Raw genomic sequence first — 22,590 nt, forward strand, 5'->3', positions numbered from 1 at the left:
TGACAGTTCTACTGTATTCTCCCCCTATGAAACTACTAAAATACTAAAATCCTTACTAAAATTAAGGTAATAAATGATTTAAATATCAAGTTTAAGAAAGCTAAAAACATTACGTCAATTCGAAAGTTTTCATTTGAGAATTTACTCAAATTTAAACGATTTAAAACTAAAGTACTTTAAGAAAAATTATTAAAATGTAAGTCATTTAAAAAGCTAAAAAATTCTGTGAATTTTCACATAACTGAATCAAAATACTTTTTTTCAACTTCTTTACATCAGAAGAGCAGACTAAATCATTGTCACTGACATTATTCCACAGTTTAACTGAATTATAAAAGGACATTATTCTGCTTCATGCTATTGGTACATGGAATGGGAAGGTGATAAGGCAACCGAGACCTTGTATCATATGACCTGTGATATTTCAAAGATAACATTTTCTCAGAGAGGTAACACAATGCATTTCCATTCAGAATTTTTTTAACAGAAGGAGTCTTGTTTCAATACAGATTTGAGTGATGGGTAGCAACTGAGTGCCAGAAATAGTGGCAGGGTTCTAGCCTGAAAAGGAGCAACTAGTATAATATGCACACATCTTTTTTTAACTTAAAAAACCTCATCCAATAATCTTGCATTACAACTTCCCCAAATGGATACAAAGTACTCAAGAATGGGTTTGATACTAGCATTAATTAAACTGATGTGATATTTAACTGGTAGGAATTCTTTTATGCAAGCCATAACAGCAACATGCTTTAAAGAGTTTTTCCTGAGATTAGCTAAATGGGATGACCAAGATAGGGAGGGATCAATATCCAGTCCCAATAAACTGCTTGTAAGGGAATGTTAATAGAATAAACTGCACATGTAGACTACCAAGAAAGACAAAAATGGTCAAAGGTTGAACAAAGACAAAAAAGATAATGGCCACAAAAATTCAGCCTGTGATGAGTGAAAAGAAGAGTTTATATTTAATAAAAAATTATAGAAGCATAACAGTCAGTGCAAGAGAACATCATAACTTGATATGAATCAACAACATTGTTTTCCAGCAGCATCCATGTTCCTCATGTATGCCTATTAGTCTCCATGCAGACATCTCCTAATTCCTTTGTTGCACACACAAAAGGGAAATTAGTATAACAGAGTCACTTATAACATTGTTTCAGAGTATATCCTGTTGTTCAGGTTTCAGTTTTGAACATTGAACATCCTTTAAGTGACCACCCAAATGCAAAGTGCTTGCTAATTGGACTTGGTCATCTAGAAGAGAATCTAACCACAGGAGATCTATCCCGAGAAGAGGACTGGGTATAACTACTTTTTAAAAGATTTCCACTCAGAAAAAAAAAAAATTATATCTTTTTCATGTACTTTGCACACCTTTTTTAGTATCCATTTGAAAGGTTTCATAATTTCTACTCTAAGATTACAACACTATGCCCCCACAACATCTTGGACAGTGAATGATTCTGTATCATAATTATTTTGAAAACTTTGAGATTCTCAATATTTCAAAAAATGTAAAACAGAAGTGCAGTCTTAACTGTAACAGGACTTGAAAAAACCTTAAATTCTAGTTTGACCTTTGGACTAGCAGCTCTCACATTTTACTTTTCCAGGGCCATTGCTTGCTAGCTTTAGCTAATTGTTCAGTTACCAGATGTCTTGCATGGTCCCTTGCCTACTGGACCACAGGCAAACCACCCCGTTCATGGGGCCATTGGTATTACTGAAACCTGAGCATCGGTTTTTTTGTACTCAATAAAATAAATTAAGATGAACATTACAGCCACTAAAGTTCACTCCAAAATACAGATTTGAACCAAAATGTTCAAACAAATTTCTAGCAAAATGTTAATTTAGTCACACGTCATGTTTTTTCATCATCCCGAGCTGTTAAAAGCATTTTTTTGTGAGATGATTGTTTGACCAGACATTTAGAGCTAGAGAATATTGATCTGTTTTTCTTCTATTGAGTACAAAAGACCAATGCCCAGATTCAATAACAACAATGGCCACATGAACAGAGGGTGGTCTGCCTGTAATTAGCCAAGTGAGGTTAAAAAGTTACTTGCACAAAAAGAAAATCTACATCTCCTGGATGACCAGTTATGACTTTCTCCAACCTCTGTCTAACAGGCCAATTTTTTACAGATAAATAATGATATCATAAATTCCCACTTAAACAGGGGAATATCCCTAAGTGTGTGATGAGGGAAAGAAAAGTCTCCATGAGCCACATAAAAAATCATTAATTTAAACTGGCTTTATAAAATATTCAACTTATTGATACACAATGCCTACAACAGGAGTCTAGCAAGACAGTTATTTCACTTGGCTATGCCATTAAGGAAAACACCGTATACTACAAAATACAAAGCCAATTTTGGCAACATAGCAAGGGAATATTCACAAACTGGAAAAAATTGCACAGTTTTGTGTCCAACAAACTTGGTGTTTGTTTCACTTTCCCTTCTGAAAAGTAAAGGTTAGAAGTGTACCTAAACCATTTATTTTACAGTAGTGTTTACCTTAGCTGTAATCAGAATATGTCATGGCTATACCATAGTTAGTCTCCTCTACTAACTATGGCTATACTTAATAACACCACAGAAATGTCTGCCTGGAAGAGTCTGTCTCTTGCATTCAAAATGTTCAGATTTCTTATTCAACATTTATCCATACTAGTAATAATTGCAAATTAGGGGAGTGCGTTCGATTGGGGAGGGGGGTGGTGGGTAGTGAGTGGTAGTGGGGAGGGGGTGCAAAACCTGATGGCCTTGTAATATTGAGAAATCAAAATCACACTCTTTTAATTATCCATATGAATATCAGCAGCTTTCTTTATCAGTGTTGCTGTTTATCCTCCCACTTAACAATTCGTTGCTATTTCATTTTTCCTCAAAAATGCAAGAGCGTACTGTACTTTTTACATTTACTTGGCTAAACCTCTTAGTAAAGTACATGTAAGTAACAACAGGTCAAACACTGACTATGATCCTCAGGATACTCTTTTGCATTGTAGGATGGTCAACAAAATTGGCTAAAAATTGGGATACAGAAAATTAAAGTTACCTGAAAAGTTTGAGCGTCGCGTATTACTTTAAACCATTGATGCGTGACAGTAGGCTAACACGACACACCTACTTAGCACTGTTTTCAAGTTACAACGCACCCGGAATTAGAGAGACAAAAAGGTCACTGTTCAACTTCTTGTATATTTTCCAAAAATGGTGACAAACAAAAGAAAATACAACACTGTAAATAGCTTTTAAAAGCGAAAAGATGTAATTTGTAATAGAATTAAATCCGGTCGATCTTAGCTGATCTTGCTTGAATTAAACCAAATACAGTGTGCACATAGTTAACATAATATCTACATGTCCGATTATCTTCTAATGGAAATTTTCCTATATAATTAAAATCTTAATCGAAAACTGCGCGAAAAACTATAAACAAACCTGTAGTAAACAGAAAATCACCAAACGTCTCATCTGCGAACGAATGTCAAAAAATACATACAGCTCCCGGGCGAGAAAAACTAAACACACGAGATCGAGGCAAAATGTGCTGGGCCGGCCCAAGATGGCGTCCAAATCGTTGCATAGCATACGGAACGGTAACTAGTACATGTACGGTACACGAATAGTAAGCGTTCTCCTTCGTCGAACACAACAATTCTTGAACAGTGACGGATATAAGAAATGGCACTCAGTATGTTCCTGGAACATGTTGAACGCAATTTGTGTGACCTTTCCTATCAATTTAGCGCTGAAACCATAGATCACATGTACAGAGCAACACAGCAGATTGTTGAACTGGTCGTGGATGACATAGGGAGAATAAAACCTCACCTGGATGTTAAGGAAGTAATACGCATTGGGAGTTTTGCAGAGGGAACTAAGATTTGTTCTCCTAATGAGTTCGACTTCCTGGCGTGTTTTGATTTCCTCTCTAGGAGTGAAAATGTGCGAATTGAGGGCACTGAAGGTTGCCAACCAGGTTACATGGTGGCTTTTCTCAACTCTGGCTTTGATGAGGCCATGGCGAACATAACTAGGCGACTCTACAAGGATATTTGCTGCATACACCAAGAAGGATTGCGTGTAGAGTTTGTGGATACTCTGAAAGAGGTTGTTAAAGTCATGTCAAAAAAGAAGATTGTGACTCCACATGGTGTCATGGTCATTAAAGGTTCAGACTATTTAGCTTTGAAATTAGAGTGGCACAAGTTTAAGGAGAACTATGAAGGTCCTGAAATATATAGTGGACTTTGTGAAAGAGACTTGACATTAACAACTTCCTACTCACTAGATATTAGTGTTGATATTATGCCAGCAGTGTCTGTTGAAGACTTTTCTCCTCTAAGTGATATCCATGGTTTTCCTAGGTATGTATTTGGAATGACAGGAAACCTAAAGTTTCATCTTGTGTGCAAAGTGTCAGGGCAGTCCCCCAATGCACCTTATCTCCACATTTCCCACGCTACCACTGAGGTTTTTCTGGTGCGCCATCTACATCCAATCCATAAAAAATGCTACAGGGTACTGAAGTATCTTCTAACTCACAACACATATTTTAACAGGCCAATAAAAGACATTAGCCTGTCTTCTTATGTGTTTAAAACTGCTGTCCTTTTCCATGAACATGAGAAGCTGTGCTCAGGTACTCCAGATACTGTAACCTGCTGCATTGAAATTATACAGTATGTCAGAGTCAAATTAAGGCAGGGTGTGTTTCCACCATTCCTCATGAGGACAACAAATATTTGGGGGCAGTGTTATAAAATTCCTGTATCACATGCGTGGAGGCCATCAGGTCTAAACAGAGAAATCTGCTCATTTGACTGGTGTTTTGTTTTGTGGTTTCAGCTTTGGAGGCAATTTCTTGGCAAGGCACTGACAATATTTCGAAAAATAAAACTAAAATTGCAAACAGAAGAACCAGAAACCAGTGATAGCAGCACTTTATTGAATGATGCTTCACTGACTTCACTAAACAACATGTCTCAGACACGTAATTTAGTGGATTATATTCCAAATAAGTATGATTCATTTCTTGATGAGTTTGCAGTTTTAAGAGAGGATGCATTTGTCATTACAAGTAAGTACTCTGGAGATGCAAAAGATACACAGACAATTAGTTTGGTTAGCAGATGTCCGTCAGAAAAAGTCTGGGAATTAGTTCTACCTAAATTTCCAGAATATCTCAGTCGAATTGAAAGTGTGTGCAGCAGGGAAATAAGTATCCCGAAGGAAGAGTTTGAGGAAGTGGTAGAAGTGGGCTGATATTTTCTTGAAAATCTACCCTGCCTTTTCTCATCAATCAATGGCAAGGGAATATTACCATGATTAATGTCACAGCTCCTGTGTTAATGTAAATTTATTATGCAATTCCTTCCTTAGAATTACCAACATCAGTTGATTTTACAGCAATGGCATAAAAAGGTAGCTAATCATTGCTCAACAAGTTTAACTCATTTTCTCTTTGTAAAGGTCACTACAGTGACATTTTACCCATTCAAGAGCACCCTTGATTCTAGCTTTTAGCACTCCCACCTCTTCAAAAATTGATTCATGGGATAAAATGCAACTTTTTGCCAAGTGTAAACATAACCTCGTACCTGGTTTAGAGATAACTTAGTATTGGCTTTGAACCCTCTCCTGCAGGGCATTTTTAACTTTGTTGATTACAATGATATGCTAAATAAAAGAGGCCATCAAACTAGTTTTTAAGAGTAAACTTCCAGAGGATGTCAAGCTGGTCAATGATGTTAATGTTTTTTAAGTCTAAGCTAAGATCAATTCAGCTATAATTTTTATATTTTTTTAAGTTTTTTTTTCTGGTGTGTAATTTTTTTAACATTTTATATTCATGTGTACATAGATTATAGATTATGTATTTAAATTTCTTTTTTTCTTTTAATACTGGATTTAACTGTAATTGTAGATTTAATGCATGTTTATATTTTGAATAAGCACTTGTGCTCTTGGACAATAACGTGGATAAATAAATTATTGTATTGTATAGAATTTTAACAGTTGGATTGCAAAATTAGGATACATGAACTATATTGTTGCTGTGGTAACCTTTGGGTTTTCACATGATGCTGTAGGTCATTTACCAACAATTGGGCATTTATGTCATTATCATAGCACCAGCTGAGAGAGAGTGGTATTATTGATTCACCAAAGCAGAGGTACTGAAAAATGGGAAAAATTATATCTTTTCAAATTCCCTATGATACACTTCTTTGCACCCAAATTTTGCATAAACTTTTGTTCTCAAATTATTCAGGGAGGCCTGCATATTCCAAGAGCATTTGAAAACTATAACTTATGCAAAATTTGGGAAGAGGGGAGGGCAAATAGACTGTATTATGGGGAATTAGAAAAAAGCCAATTAAATATATGGGGTCGAGTGGCAGTTACAGTTGTTGTGTGACTTCTTATGACTCTGCTCATGACTAATGGTTTTCTTTCCGTTGCGGTTAACACCGGTTAATGGACACCTTTGAAAAAGACGTTTGACTTTCAAAAGTTTAAAATTGATTTCCATTTTTGCAAAACACATCTTTAATGGTTCGTAGATCTCTTAGGATCTTTCCGGATGAGAAGACTAGGTTGACATCAGCTCCATCAGCCATTAGAGTCAGACAAAATGAATACCTTCCAAAAAAGCGTTCTCGACAGTTTATTGCAAAAATAGAATAAACTTTGGCTGGGATAGTTTTAAGGTTATTTTCTTTTTGAGTAATGGTTAAAATGTTCCCTTGTTTGCACCTATCGACCTAACTTTTTGGCCGTTAGTCCTGGAGGGGTACTCCAACATATAAGCCATACAGGTATGTGCCGTTGTGCCATTTTGGTCTAAAAACGGGTTTAGACTTTGCCCATGTTGGTCTGAAATCGGGTATGGTTTTCGAGAGAGCTTCAGGGAGTGTATGAATATATTTACCATTTCAATTTGAATCAGGAGGAAAGAGAAATATACAAATTCAAAATGGATTTTAAGAAACCCTTTTTGTTTCTAATGTAATAAATAATGATGACAAAATTTCTAAGAGGCCAGGCTGACTGAATTTGCATATTTTTGTATTTGAAAAGATAGGAAGCAGTTTTCTGACTTGCCTCAGCTGTTGCTTGCGTACGGCAACCCCCTCCCCTCCCCTCCCCTGAAAAAATCGGGGAGGCTAGGGTCGGCTGTACACAGGTTATTTTATTTATTTATTTATTTATTTATTTGCACAAGATCATCATTATAACAACACTACATACTGCAACGCAATTAATATAATCCTGAGCGGGAAGTCTCGGAAGCCTTTTTAGGCTTATCTAGGAGACCCCCTTTACTACCTGATAAGACAAGTCTGGCGGTCAATGATTACAGATCTTATACATTGATTTACAGATTCGTGAGTAAGTTACATTGGTATTGAATATATTACTATAAACTATTCGTTAGAATATAATTTTTTAATTTTCGCTTAAAAGTCGATTTATACTGGATATTTTTTAGATCACTTGGTAAGCTGTTGTATACATCAACTCCTTTAAAACTAATGCTTAATTTCCTGAGGTTTGTTTTAACATAAGGCTTGTGTAATTTTTTGTTTGAACGAGTGTTGTGGTTGTGAACTTCTTCATTAGTCCTAAAAATATTTTTCGATGAGATAGGTAATTGATTATTTGAAAATTTTTTCATTAAGATAGCAATAGTGTAATAATTAACTTGATAAACATTCAGTATCTTCAGATTATCAAATAATGGTTTTGAGCTGTGATTGTATTCTTTGAAGGTTATTATTCGTACAAGTTTCTTTTGCAGTTTGAATATTTTCTCGAGATGAGTCTGATATGTTAGTTACAAAATGCCGCGCTTCACATAATATACCTGTTAGCCTTGATATTTTGTTTGCAATGAAATTAATGTGTTCTTTCCACTTCAGTTGGTCGTCATGACGAGACATCAGACGTAACGTAACAAAAATCCCAGATATATCTCAAGGTTCAAAATGTTACCTCTCCCTTCTTTAAAACTGTCTCGTTCGAGGTTTACTTCAAAGTTCATCCTTTCGCTTGGCCTCACCGAAGAAATGCTGGCCACATTTTCTGCAGTATCTGTCTTGTATAATTTTCACGCCGTCTTCAAAGTAAATCTCAACGGGCTGTTCTGCATCCATTATATCATGCTGTCCATCAGGGCAGGGAACAATCTTTTCCACTCGGTACGAATCAGCAGTGAAGGTAACTTTAGAATGAACAACTTCTTGCTTAAATTCTTGGTAAGTTTTGCGAATTCTTCTGAGCTCTAGGGCCGTCACTACCTTTCTAAGCACATTTTTTTATCGAACTCGTGCAAGTTCTCCTTCACAGGCTTTGCTGCTTCTCGGAGAACATTTTTATCGAGCTCGTGGAGCATTTTTTTCACAGGCTCCGCTGCAGGTCGGAGCACATTTTTATCAAACTTGTGGAGGACGTCATTCACCGGCTCTGATACCTTTCTAAGCACATTTTTATCGAATCGATTCAGTTCATCAAGGATTTTGCCAATGAATCCAGAACTCCTCTCTAGCGAGGACACTAGAACTAGGACGAAAACCAGAGCATGAACGGCACACAGCAGACCCCTCATCCTGACTGATGATGTATGCAACAATGTGCTTAGCTCTTAAGGCTTTTCAGTGCGAAACCTTTTTATAGTCTCAGCTATTGTGGGACTCACTTTCAAGGGAAAATTCCCGTTTGGCGCCATTCAGTCTCAGCGACGCGTACTTTCAGTTTCACCGACTACGTCCTGTTTTTGTGAGAAAACCATTGATACAGCTGAAACATCTATGTTTATTATAATTGCAGTATTCTTCTTAGTATAATTTACAAAGGGGAAGAATAAACTGATCTAGCAAAACGCCTAAAAGGTTTGTTTTGCGCTACCCTGTCTCATCAGACCCAGTTAGGATACCTTCCAGCCAGTTCCTCACCTGCGAATTTTAGTGATCACTTAAACAATTTTTGTAAGAGATAAATCATCCCTTATCCTATCAATCATTTTGCACGTCGCCCCTTATCCCTTAAATATTTTGGCTATAGTTTTAACCCTGAACAGGACAACGCCTCTAAGCTTGATCTGGGAGCCGGAAGCCGACTCATTCATTCGAATGAAGGGAAAAACCCCTGATTGAGTAGGATAATATGTAAGCTAGACACCAGATATTGCTAAATTTCTAAGAACAGCTCATGCCGTATGAAAAGCAAGCATCTTGATGGGGCGCCAGCATAGTCACGCGATCATTGAATCTCTTTGTCTTAATTTTCTAAGAAAACGATTCCCTGCATTTCGATCCCTCGCTTCGGCAGCCAAGACAGCCGAAAGTCCCTGACAAGTTCTGGGTCGTCTTTCAGTAAACAAAGCAGCTCACAGAAGTTGAGAAAGCCATTATGTTATTATGATCGATCATTTCTTGTCCGTCTTACTTACAATAAACAGCGTTTTAAAAAGGAAAAGTGAATTAAATTTAAAATATTTATTAGAGTTCAACCGGAAGCCATAACAGTAACGGGAAAACTCCCTATGTATGACGTAGTTTGCATCTATTCTAAGAAATCAGTAGTTTGGCTCAGTAGAATGGCAGCTATTAATTTGTCTGCTGAGCTCAAGTACTGGATATTTAACATGCTTTTCATTCTGTATGTGCTTCAAGTCATGGTCCCTCTGGCGTCTTGTGAACTTGTACAAGCGTTGTTCGATCCCGAAACAAAGCAAGTGTACTACAATCCTCAAGCACAGTCACAAGTGAGCGGCAGTACTAACCAAGGCTTAGTAATAACTGTGGCGCAAGACGTCAAGGTGGAGTCTACAATCCGAGAGAGTAAATCGGAGAACTTTGGAGTTAACTTGGGATTAAGAGACGCCCCTTTGATAGGACTGAATTATCAAAAGGCTAAAATCAGGGAAACCAGGGAGGAAAGCCATCATCAAGTGAAAATAGCAATTAAAATCCCAGGAGAATGTGGCGAGGGCTGCAGGGAACAGGCAAACAAAGCTTTCGATATCGGAAACAATGCGCTTTATGGTGGATCAAAACAGAAGCAAGTCAACTGACCACAGCCAGAGGCATGTATCTGAGATCCAGGGACCATGTTTAATAATAAAGACTAAGAAAAGAAAGTAGTTTTTGCATTAGACTAAGCATTAGACGGTGAGCAAACACTGGGCATGCACACGCGCAAGAAACTCACAGAACATTTGCGCCTCGGGTTTGAATCTACTTTGCTTGCGATTCTCGGAGAACTTGCCCACAGGGAAATAGTTTGCATAATTTAGCAGTGTATTTGCTTCTACTGAGTAATGTTTCTACTCGATTTTAAACTACTGGACAATTATATATTATATAATTATGATAAACTGATTTAACTTGCATAACAAAGTCAACGTGGCGAGTGTTCTCGAGTAGCCTAGGCGGTAGGAGAGAGATCGAGCACGCAAGAACGCGTTAGGCACATGAGAGACACCCTTTCTCCTTCCTCTCTCGGGTGCCCAATTTCTTCCTTTCCCTTCAAACGCCTGCTAGCAGCCATCCAGGCTATTTTTTACAGTGGCAAAGATGTATTAAATGTGAACATCTAGAAAGATTTCTTGCGTTGCATAATTCTTTCTTTTCTGTTTGTCAACAAATAAACAGTCAGTAAGTATAGTCGATGAAGGCAGTTCCTTAGCTTATTTTAGAGGTCCAGTTTCAGTCAGTATACTGACCCTCGTACTTAAAAAGACTTATTAAGTTTTTCCTTCCCGCTGGCTTCCAAGACCGTGACAAGGTCTATTAATATTTTGAATATGGCAAATTGAATATTCAGTCGAACCGGGGTTCCAGTTTTTATATATCTATTTGTCTTACTTTTTACGTATGTAATCTTGCTTTTAAGTCCGGGCTGAGAAACCGAGGATAAATAAAGTTATTGGGCTGTTAATATTGATGTAATTATTTATTGTTGTTGTTGTTGTTGTTCAGTCCTCCCGTTTTATCCGCGGGGAGAAACGGCCTGGGTAACACTGCTTGGTAACCGCTTGTTCAGCCCCTTGGTACTTTTACTGCTTTCTTCTTCACTCCTCTTCTAAAGTGGAAATATCTTTGATAAACAAAACAGAGAAAAACAGGTTAGTTCGTCGCAGGATTATAATATTCTTAAGTTGATCATTCAGGGTAGGTGAGCACTCGAAATTTGACACGCCAAATTCGGAACCTGCGGATCATTTGTGCTGTAATGTGATCTTTTGTGCGTGTGTGGTTTCAAGAAACATCGATTGTGTGACTTCTTTCTGCGTCTTTGTTTCTAGGTCATCACCCTTAGAGTGAAATCGACGTTCTAGAATCCTTTTTCAGGCTAATAATATCGCTGGTTTTTTCCAAGTTTTCCAAGTCACGCAGTTAAGGGTAACTTCCCACTTGCTGTAATAATTGCTGGTTATAAAAGCCAAACAGTTTGTAGTGATTTGAAGCAGGGATTTGGTCAATAAGTAAAAAGTTGATATAGTTTGGAATATATTTAATAGCAAAAGTAAAAATTAATTAATAAATAGATAAAACCACTTTAAATGCAACCAGATCCTTCAAGTCAAGTAGGTCTGTATACTTTGCAATAATTAAATTTTCCTAACCTAGTGCTGTATGTGAGTATTGATGGGTTAGTGGAGTTCTATTGTTTATTTCTTGTTCTTTCATATAGATTACATAAAGGGGAAGCTTTGAGGAGAGCTGCTAGGTAAGAGGACACTTAAGTGTGAAGAACAGTTAACAAAAGAAATGGAGGGTAATAAGTCGAGGGAGTGGTTTGAGAAGTATTACTCACCTAGCCGGTGGAATAAGCGCATGGGAGCAGACAAAGTAGTTCAGCATTATTTGAAAGTTTGCGGTGAATGCAGTGAAGAAACAAAACAAAGTTTGAATGTTGAACTGAATGTGCCTTATGGGGAAGGTAAAGCCAAGATGGATCTATTTTATCCCCCACTGAATGACCATGATAGTGCTCCAGTCATTGTGTTTATTCATGGTGGTTACTGGCAGCAAGGCAGTAAAGATTTGTACAGTTTTGTCAGTAATTCATGGACAAAAGCTGGATGTATTGCAGTAGTTTTGGGTTATAATCTTGCACCAGAGGCCAGTGTGGAACAGATCATCACTGAAATCCAAGCTGCACTAGAGCACATTGTTGTTAAGTTTCCTAAATCAAAACTGTTTTTATGTGGACATTCTGCTGGTGCACACTTATCTGCCATGATGGCACTTGCAAATTGGAACAAGGGTGGGTTAGTTTCACAAGCTGTTCATGGCATGTTTTTACTCTCTGGGATTTTTGACTTGGTTCCCTTGGTTAACACTAGCAATAATGATGCATTAAAATTGGATGCAGATTCCGCTGCAAAAATTAGCCCCCTGACAATTCTTAAGGAAGTATCTCCCACAATCTGCTGTCCTACACTGGTTGTAGTTGAAGAGCATGGATCTCCAGAGTTCATTCGGCAGTCAAAAGAATTTGATGAGATCTTGAAGTCACATGGTGTACAAAGTTCCTTTTTATGGCTCTCTGGAGTAGATCATTTTAATTTAATTGAAAACATGGCTGATCCTGAAGATCAACTTTGTAAAGAAATTTTAAAAGTTGTCCTTAAACAATCTTAATATCTTTTAACAATGTTATTTCCAAGTTTTATTTTAAAATGCTCTTCCACTAGGCAGTGGGCTGTTTAAATAACAATTTTTTTTCAGAGAAAACTGCACTAAGGCTGAAAATTTATTTATACACTGAAAGAAACTAGTCAGAGTGATTTTACTTAACCCTTGAAATAGGTAGTAGAATACTAGGTGCACTATTATGCACTAATTACTTTGTCTTCCTTTGTTTGGAAGTGGCTGTTTTTCAGTAGATATTAGTATCTGTTTCACAGGTTAAGTAAAATCACTCTATGCTGTAATCAATTATGCACAAAAATTAACCTACAATATAAGTAATATCTCAACTCCCTTTAGTTAGTCCCCACAAATTTAGAGCAGACTTGAAAGAGTTGTGATGAAATGGTAAATGTTTTTTATAGATGTCAAGTAAAGAGACAATAGTAAGAATACTAAAAGATTGTTAGGCAGTAGTGAAAATTTGAAACACGAGAAAAAGAGTTTCTGACTTTTTCCACTAAATTTGATGTGTTTGAATTACAGATGAAGGACTTCTAACCTTTCTCTTATTAATTGACCTACCCTACGAGGCAGGTATTTGAGAGGAATGGAGTGGGAAAGATAGGGCAAGAATGTGATGGGCATGCATGTGCCAGTACTCATGTTCCTTGCTTAACCCCATCCCTTTCCTTCCTCGTTAAACTCCTGTCTTGCAGTTTATCATCAGTGACCCACATATTATTTCTCCTTATTAAATCAGTGCTCAAGTTCATGAAATAAAACAAGCTAAAAGGGTGTCATTAAAAGAATCTGCTACCTCACCTCCCCAAAGCAGGCACCCTCATTACAAGGCATGGTCATTAAACTGTGCGATTTACTAATTATAATTATTACAATAGAGAGGAGAAGTCATTACGTCACTTTTCCATGGTAGCAAAATTTCTGGATGACAACATACCGAAAATTCACTCAAAAAGAGAATTTGCAAATGAAATAATCATGTTGCATTCCTGCAACAACAGCTAAGGGGTGATGCATATGCAAAGTTGTTGTTTTTCTAATATAAACTTATTGCTTTTAAACTGTTCTCGTTGCCGTCGCCATCGTCGTTGCTTAAAATCGCTATTGTTGTGATTCAGAAATTTTTTTACCATGGTAATATGATGTCACACTTCTCCTCTCTAGTCATTTTTGTGCAAATTTAAAGACATTTTCGGAATGGATTTTAGTACTGATTTATTTCAATATCCACTTAAGGGAGGTTATTTTAGCTTCTGTAGACCCTGTCCCGAGAAGGGTGTCTACATTGGGTTACACGTTCAATTGGTCTAAAATTAACTTTGGTGAAATTCACATATACCAAGGACTAGACTGGGCATTTCCCTCTCTCTCTCCCATCATTTTCTCTTGCTGAAAATCATAATAGCAAAGGAAAAAAAATAGGGAGAATAGTGTGAGGAATGTGCGTGTTCTTGATATTTTGGTTTTCATTATGATCAAGCTCATGGAGTGGAGTAACTCCATATTTGTTTGCCTCTCTATGGTTAAGCTCCGTCCCAAGGTCCAATACCATATATGTATGCCATTTTTGAGAGAAAAGGTGCCCCTTTTGTATACCTTGTACTGACAAATGGTACCCCTTTTACATAGCAAGTTGTGAACTTTCCATCTATTTTAGCTGCTGTAAATGAACCGTTTGTAAAACATGAATAAACTACAAAGCCAAAATGTTTTCTCGACTTTCTCACAGCCATAAAATGCATCTTTAGCCTTTTGGGCGTAAACGCTAAGAAAGTAAAGAAAAAGTAGTAATAAGAACTGGAGCATATTCAACTTTTCCCCCTATATTTTGGTTTGAAAGACATACCTTCTTTCAGTATTTAGTTTTTGTTCCATTTTTATATTCCCATTTTCCTCTTTTCTGACTTTTTTTGATCGCATTCCCTTGGGCTCGTGTACCATCATCATATCTTTTATGGAGATACTCCTCTCAAAAGAGTTCCATTTTTCAGGCAAGAGGTATATAACAGAGATTTCACCATTTATGTAAAGGGGGCCTATGGCGATTTTTTGGAGTGGGGGCATGAGTTTGTCCGGTCAGTTTTAAGGGGGGCTATCAAAAATATTTATTTCTGTCAATGTGACTGTAGGTTTAAGGGGAGCCATCACAAAAGTTTCAATAAAAACCGTCACTGTGTTTTACACCTTTTGCTGTTCAATACCACCAAATAGAATTTAATTTCAACTAAAAGTTGGTTGAATAGTTGTTTTTCTAGTTGAAGCAGAAAGGTCTAGAAAATCTTTGGATCAATATATTCGTATTCCCCGACGATCCTGGAATGAGTAGTCCTTGAGCGTCAAAGTTGTTAAGTTCCTGAGGGCTTGCACCCTTAAGAGATCATTATTTCAAATCACAAAAGGAAGAACTCCTCGTTATTACTGAGAAAAAAGCGAGCCTAACCAGATATTGAAGGAAAGAGTTTATAATTTGATAAAAATCACTGCGAAATGGTCTCAAAATCCCCGAAGCCATTTTAATATCATTAATTTTCAATGTCCTTAAAACTTGTTGAAGGATACCTAATTGACGTACTTATCTAAAGCCTGTGATCTAAGTTAACACATATCCTTTGCAGTTGACGTTTTCTAACGGAGTGGATACAAAATCTTGTGTACCTTACTTGTACTAAAAATTCGCGTCGTGCTCATTTTCGCTCAGCTTTAAATTCGCGCGATTTAATTTTGCGCATCTTGTTAAGACTTATTCGCGCTAGTAATTTTCGTGTTCGTTCTTTTTGGTTTGTTTAGGAGCTACTAACGATTAACGCATTTATAATGAATATTTTTTATCAGCGATTACTACAATATTTGTCGAAACCTAATAAAAAAGCGATTAGGTGGCCCTCAAAAAGTGCCTTCAAAATTATGAAATTTATGCAAAATTCAGGATAACAGTAAGCGTGAGTTCAAAATACCAACAAGAACTAAAAAATTTACGTATGTATATGTATATGCATTTATAATATTACACCACAAAGTTTTTCGCGCAGATTATAATTCGCGCAATACCAAAATTGGCGCACCCAGCGCTACGCGAATTCTAGTACTGCGCGAATTTTAATACTTTTTTTAAGTAAGGTATTTGAAATATTAACCCGAACAAGTACATTCGGTGGATAATTATCTATCAGGCCGCGGCTTGGCGTTCTGCACACAGTCAATGCTTTTTAAGGAATGTATATCGGTTTAAACAGAGATGACTTCAAAAGAGAATAATTAGTGATCATTTATTGATCATTTTACAATGTTTCAGCCAAAATTTTAGTAATAAATCATGCCTAGCCAAGGGATACAAATGTAATCTTCTATTAAGGCAAAATACGTCGTTTCATGGTCACGACGAAAATTTAACATGAGGTAAATATATGAAAGCAATAACCAACAAACTAAATTTCGCCTTCCATTAGATCAATGAAACGCACTAGCCGCATCATCCTCGCTTCTTGTCTACATCGTAGTTGAAAGTAGACCCATACCAATCTCTGCCAGTGGAGTTTTTAACTGATGGTGACATTCTAATTCTTAACGATTCATCAACGTTGAAATCTGCGATAAACGAAATGCCAGTGTCAATCCATTTGTTTTCGGTATTTTCGAATCTTTTCAAAATTCGATCTGACTTAACAGATCCATCAAGTAAAGTTGAAGCGCTTGATTTATCTGTTTTCAGACCGTCATTATAGGGGATTATATAAGTTCCATCATGCTATGTTTAACGGTTTAAACTTCATGAAATGAATCCCATCCAAAATCGCCATCATTAGACATAATAACATGATCTGTATAATTCTGTGTTCCAACGTTAAAAAGCTTCATAGCAAACTTGTTAGGTTTCATTTTATTAATCGAATAATATAAGCTTATCGGAATTAATTCATCATTCAGATAAATAGTGAAATCAGGTTCTTGGCGTTTTTTTGTAACCGTCGGGTATTATCATTTACAGCGTCTTGTATGATTAATTCTCTGCTCCATCGACCTTTTCCTGAAACTTGATAGTTCCAGTATCAACTGTTGCAAAACCAGGAAGAACTCTTGTGCCGACATTGGACGATAATCTTGGAGCTAGATAAGACTTCTAAACAGTGGGCCACGTCTTACACAACATGACGTAAATACTCTGTGCGACTTGCTTATCTTGATATCCACACCAACACCAGTTGACACTGCTCTCTGTATCTTTTTGGTCTGCGTTTCCGTGCGCATTAATTCATCGTTGCTACGTATCTCGTTGTTTGATAGGCGTAGAGTAATAGGATATCTCTGTTGAAGCGTCTTGATAATTTCTCTTTTGACTGTCACTCAAGTGACCCCATACAAATGATACGTATATAAATATATAAATATATATATAAATAGCGAATAATAGCGGAGCTCGCAGCGCGCGCAGCGTAGCTGCATTTTTATACGAATAGTAGTAACCTATCAAGCCGAGAAAATTTGGACTTGCTACCGTATAGGCGTCCGTACGAGGTGCTACTTTTAGTACGCATGTTATAATTCAAGTTCGTGGAGAGAGGGTTTTGTGTGAAAATAGGCTGAATGGAAAGAGACAGCGACCAAAGAAAGCAACAATTAAACGGCGTAAGGCGAGGCGAGAAAATCGAACAAGAAAGTTAGAAAGGACGCCAAAATAGGCAGAATACAGCGAGAGGAACGCGAAAGAGAACAAGGAAAGGCATAAGTAGAAAGGCGAATATTTAGCGAAGAGCAAAGCGAGAAGGAAATACAAAGTCTCTCCTGAAAACAGACTGAAAAGAGAAGCGAACTACAGAGGATCCGAGAAAGAAGAGGAGGTAAGTCGTGTCTTATCTGGGTTTTCTCGTACGCTAAGGCCCAGAAAAATTAATACCTTTTTCTTAACAATCGTCGTTTGATACTAGCTTCCGTTTTTAATTCAAATGATCACGCTTCGGTTGAACATTGACTTTGACAATTAAAAACCCTCGGGCCGGTTCATCGCTCGAATAACATTTTATAGTGTTCGTATTCTTCAAGTTCTTTCTTGTCCTATCGTTTGAAATGATTAATACAGTCGTGGTGTTGAGAGAGAAAGTTATGTTACGGATTTTGTTTGCTTAGAAAGTTTTCAAATGATAGCGAACGGCGAGCGCAAGTTTCAACTTTTTTCTCTCTTCAGTTAACTACCGCAGGATTTACTCTTTTCATTTGAAAAAGATCGCGCTTTGTTGAAGATGTGTTGTTTTACCCTAAGAACGAACAAATAGCCTTTCCCAAAACTGAAATAAAATGAGATTGAGTCAGCGATGTTCATGTTTACATTGTCTGCCGTTGGTAATTTGATTTTGACGATATTGTCATGTGAGAACACGTCAAACATCAGAGAATCAAATTATGGACCGCGAATGTGTAGTGCAAACAAATTAAACTTACGGGTTAAATAAAGGTAGTGTTACAGCGGTATGAAAGAATTTCATTGTTTGGTTGTCTTACTTTTCAGCGCTATGTTTTCATGCTTTCTACTCGATTCGTTGGAACTTCAGGAAATGGTATGTCTCACAAAACAAGGAGCCACTTCCTCTCCGCTCAGCATCTCGAGGAGTACTTACTGCAAGGGTTATGATGAACATGCTTGCGATACGCTAGTTTTTTCTTAATGCTGAAAACTAAAGAATCAATTTCTGAAATTGATAGTCATCACATTTTGCAAGAAGCGTCCGAGCTGTGATCGTGTAATTATACGGGGCATAGCAATTTGACCTCACAAGCACGCTGGTAAGTACCTGGTTAGCGTAAATAATTGTTGTTTACAGTTTTCGAATTCAAGAGCAGTTTTTGAGAGCCGTTTCTGTAACCTTCGAGGATATTTTCTGTTAAATTCATTGAGGTTCAGTCTCGGAATTTCATAAGCGATTATGAATGATAGATTCGTAACGGCATCATAATTAGGGAAATTTTGTCAACACATAAACAATTTACAATTCGCGAACCATTTATGTAACCTGTTTGGATATTCTCTACTGAACTTGATATATTTATTGCACAAGGCACCCCTCAAGGAGGAAGGTTAGAATAAAATTGCTTTTACGACCGTATATTACACGCAGTTTAAATATGTAGATAATTACTTTAAAAAAAACCTATTATAGCTGCAGAAGTATAGACATGTAAGTAATATGCTTCTGCTTTATTTTATTGTAAGGGGTTTCTTTTATGTAACATGTATCCATTCCTTTAATTTCCTCCTTAATCTGCCTGCAAATGATTAAATTTATGTTTTAATTCAAGATAAAACAGAGGTGTTGCAGAGTTCTCTTTCCAGATTGAATTCAGATGAGAACATCAGTGAACTAGTTAAAATAACGTGCTTCTCCTGAATCTTTAATTTTTATTCCCCTGTTTTGTTTTTTCTTCATCTACAATATCTACACTATGAACCAACTCTAAAAAAAGAATATACAGATAAATTGAAATAAACAAATGTAAAACATTTACAATTGTGTTTGTTACTTAAAGTTCCTTGCATAAAAGCTGTCTTTTCACACTACAACAGAAGAAATTGTACTCAGCTATGTTTCTACTAGCTACAGGGAGCTTACTAAAAGTAGTTGCTGCCGAGTACTGAAATGTTCCTGATTCTCCCGGAATAGAAAGGACAGGCGCAATTAATGCTTGACATGCGTCACTCATACATGTCAGTTGTGTGTACCTACCATTGTAGAGGTTTTTTAAAAAAGATTTTTTTTTTACAAGGCAACCTCAAGGGTGGAAGAATAGAAGACCATAAAATGATGTTTACAGGGCACTTGCACTTACCGCAATCAAGTAATTCTCCTGTCAACCACTGATACAATTCTTATAATGCTAGTTCTGAGAACTTAGTATTGGATCAACTATCCCCAAATTGACATTTTTCTTTATTCTCATTATTTATCTGGTTGAAATTGTATTCATATTGTAGGGAGAAATTCTGTCTTGGTCACTCATGGCCGGGAGTTAAAGGGTTTATCACTCGTAAGGTTTGCCTGCAGTGTGTCAAATTGCCAGTGTGGACTTGATTCTTATAAGATGTCAGCTGGTTAAAGATAGACACTAAAAATAGCTGTCCATAAGAACAAGTACACATCATAAAAAATCAACTGAAATGGTGGCATGATTGGGATATTTAGAATGACAGAAACAGGAAAAACACATCGAGCTTTTTTCTATTCATCAGACCCCGGTTGTTCGAAGATCGGATATCGCTATCCACTGGATAAATCTCTATCTGATGAATAACGTTCTGCGTTTTGCCATTACTTATCCGATAGATAGCCATTTATCCGTTAGATAGTGTTATCCGCCCTTTGTGCAACTGGGCCCAGTAAGTTAATTAGATCTTGGATTCTACATTCAAACTGGGTGAGAATAAATTTATTTGAATGAAAGTGATCCTCGCAGTGATGTGCACTACTTAGGCAGTAGTGAAAATAAGGCCTGAAAAAAATTCAGGCCTGTACGGGATTTGAACCCATGACCTCTGCGATACCGGTGCAGCGCTCTACCAACTGAGCTAACAAGCCAACTGGGAGCTAGTCATGATGGTGGTTCTAAAATAAACCCGTGAAGTGATGAATATACGGTTAAGAATATATGAAAGTCATATATTTGATATATATAGTCATATATTTCAGGCCTTATTTTCACTACTGCCTAAGTAGTGCACATCACTGCGAGGATCACTTTCATTCATGTCTTTATCCGCAGTTCAAATATATGACTTTCATATATTCTTAACCGTATATTCATCACTTCACGGGTTTATTTTAGAACCACCATCATGACTAGCTCCCAGTTGGCTTGTTAGCTCAGTTGGTAGAGCGCTGCACCGGTATCGCAGAGGTCATGGGTTCAAATCCCGTACAGGCCTGAATTTTTTTCAGGCCTTATTTTCACTACTGCCTAAGTAGTGCACATCACTGCGAGGATCACTTTCATTCATGTCTTTATCCGCAGTTCAAATATATGACTTTCATATATTCTTAACCGAATAAATTTATTCATATCATGCTTTATTATGATTTGCTTACCTGGAAAGGTAATTGTTATTATAACAATCCCAACAACATCAATAGGGAGAGTAGAATCGAAATTCCCGACGCTTGGATACCCACGATCAAACAACACAACAGCCGGTCAATGGGGACCTATGAGGGAACACTATCCAACCACCGTAATGATAATGCGGATCGAAATGCACCAATAGCAACGAACCATCGTGCTACAAATAGTCGTAAACAATCGAGCTCATCGTCTGATGAAGACTAGCCAACCTTATCGCTACAATTAAAATTGTCATTTAAGCCATTACCGTGGACTGTGTTTGATCTTGGGTATCCAAGCTTCGGGAAGTTCACACAACATAACAGCCGACCAATGAGGACCTAAGAGGGAACATCATCCAACAACAGGAATAATAATGCAGATCGAAATGCACCAATAGCAGCGAACCACCGTGCTACAAAGAGCGACACGTAAACAATCGACCCCATTGCCTGATGAAGACAAGCAATATTGCAGTCAAAACGTCGTGATCAACATCCAAAGTGACTTCATCGTGAGACGAACGAATAAAGTTCATCTCCTGACAGTTTGGATCATTATGAAATCTATTCAATTTACAAAAGCATTGACAATATTTCAATCATTATTTGTTAAAGCTTTCAGAACAAACTTTCCTGGCATTACAGCTACACTGATTTCTTCCTCATGTAGGATCACGGCAAACATATTGTACTCTATAATTTGTATTTCAATTCAAGTTTCGTAGAGTCTGACTTCAATTCTTCTTCTTGGTTTTATAACTCAAAATAATGGACACAATATGGATTCTGAAACAAATCAATATCGATTGTCGGGTGTGTCAGATTGATCATTGAAAGCACGGGAAAATTGCATAAGAGTTCTATAAGTCTTAGCTAAATCTCTCTTGCGGATAATAAATGCCATCGATCAGCTGAAGTTGAGCCATCGAGATTGTTCTAAAACGTGTCTTGATGTTCATAACGCTAGAAGTTATTTTGAATGTTAAGTTTTGTTGTCATGTTACTGCGATCTCTATTCTCTCTTTCAGACAGGGCCATGTGTGTGTTTTCAAATACTTTTCAAGGAATAAGTTCTCACCTTTATAATTGAATATCATCCTTGGTACCCACAAAACAAACCTTGAAATAACATATCGTCCTTCTGCAGCGCCGGCTGGTCTGAAAATACTATGGTAATCACTTTCTAGGTCTATATCTATAGATACATTACCGTTTGAAGCTATCTCTGATTGAAACGATTCGAAGAAACTATAGTTGTTCAATGGTGTTATAAGGTTATTTGTAGCATTGGCACTAAGAAGCATTTTCCTTTTAGCAAATCCATTATTGTAATTTTCAGTGGTATGTTGGAAGAAAAAACGCGCAAACGTTTCATTCTATTTGATTTAATTAATTCTTTCTTTTTTGTTTTTGTTTTTACATGGACTTCCTATAAGATTCACAGATATTATCTATCTCACAGCGTTCAACTCTCTTTCTTGCGGGCACCTCAATGACCAACGGTAATTTGGCCCCTTAAAGAAAAAAATGGTTTTTGTTGTAAAATGTGCTGTAGATCGTACACTGCTACAATAAATGTTTCTATATTTTTGTTATTGAGACTTTTCACTGCTATCCTAATTAGCTGAACGATGATATCGAGAGAAGAAGAAGACGCACACTATAAAGAAAGTGATTCGAAATCAAAAAGAGTTGTTCAAGCTAAGCTTCATCTCTTCCACATTAATTTAATTCGGAAAGGTCCCTTGTCTTTATCATTTTTTTTAAATTGCTGAATGTGACCCGCCACTCAGGGACACTTATTGCCTCAGTGGT

The 22,590-nt window shown here is 37.0% G+C and overlaps 2 protein-coding genes across 3 annotated transcripts; both read left to right on the forward strand.

Annotated features, from left to right (window-relative positions):
• Nucleotides 1-3,556: 3,556 nt before the first annotated feature.
• On the forward strand, nucleotides 3,557-6,035 carry LOC113670864 (uncharacterized). 2 transcript variants are annotated; one of them, XM_089195484.1, is made up of 2 exons: nucleotides 3,558-3,872; nucleotides 3,962-6,035. In XM_089195484.1, exons 1-2 carry the CDS (start codon nucleotides 3,862-3,864, stop codon nucleotides 5,289-5,291), a joined length of 1,341 nt encoding a protein of 446 aa, XP_089051610.1. In that variant the 5' UTR covers nucleotides 3,558-3,861; the 3' UTR covers nucleotides 5,292-6,035. The 2 variants fall into 2 exon arrangements, with proteins under 2 accessions (XP_027042861.2, XP_089051610.1); XM_027187060.2 differs by having other exon boundaries at nucleotides 3,557-6,035.
• A 5,667-nt stretch (nucleotides 6,036-11,702) lies between these two features.
• LOC113670920 (kynurenine formamidase) lies at nucleotides 11,703-14,398 on the forward strand. The gene has a single exon (XM_089195487.1). The coding sequence runs from the start codon at nucleotides 11,804-11,806 to the stop codon at nucleotides 12,677-12,679; it is 876 nt and encodes a 291-aa protein (XP_089051613.1). The 5' UTR covers nucleotides 11,703-11,803; the 3' UTR covers nucleotides 12,680-14,398.
• Nucleotides 14,399-22,590: the final 8,192 nt, after the last annotated feature.

Source organism: Pocillopora damicornis, chromosome 2 (assembly GCF_964200805.1).
Source record: "Pocillopora damicornis chromosome 2, jaPocDami1.2, whole genome shotgun sequence".
NCBI classification, from domain to species: Eukaryota; Metazoa; Cnidaria; class Anthozoa; order Scleractinia; family Pocilloporidae; genus Pocillopora; species Pocillopora damicornis.

Coding starts and splice junctions, on each gene's coding strand:
- LOC113670864 (XM_027187060.2), top strand. CDS start 3,708: ATGGCACTCAGTATGTTCCTGGAACATGTTGAACGCAATTTGTGTGAC.
- LOC113670920 (XM_089195487.1), top strand. CDS start 11,804: ATGGAGGGTAATAAGTCGAGGGAGTGGTTTGAGAAGTATTACTCACCT.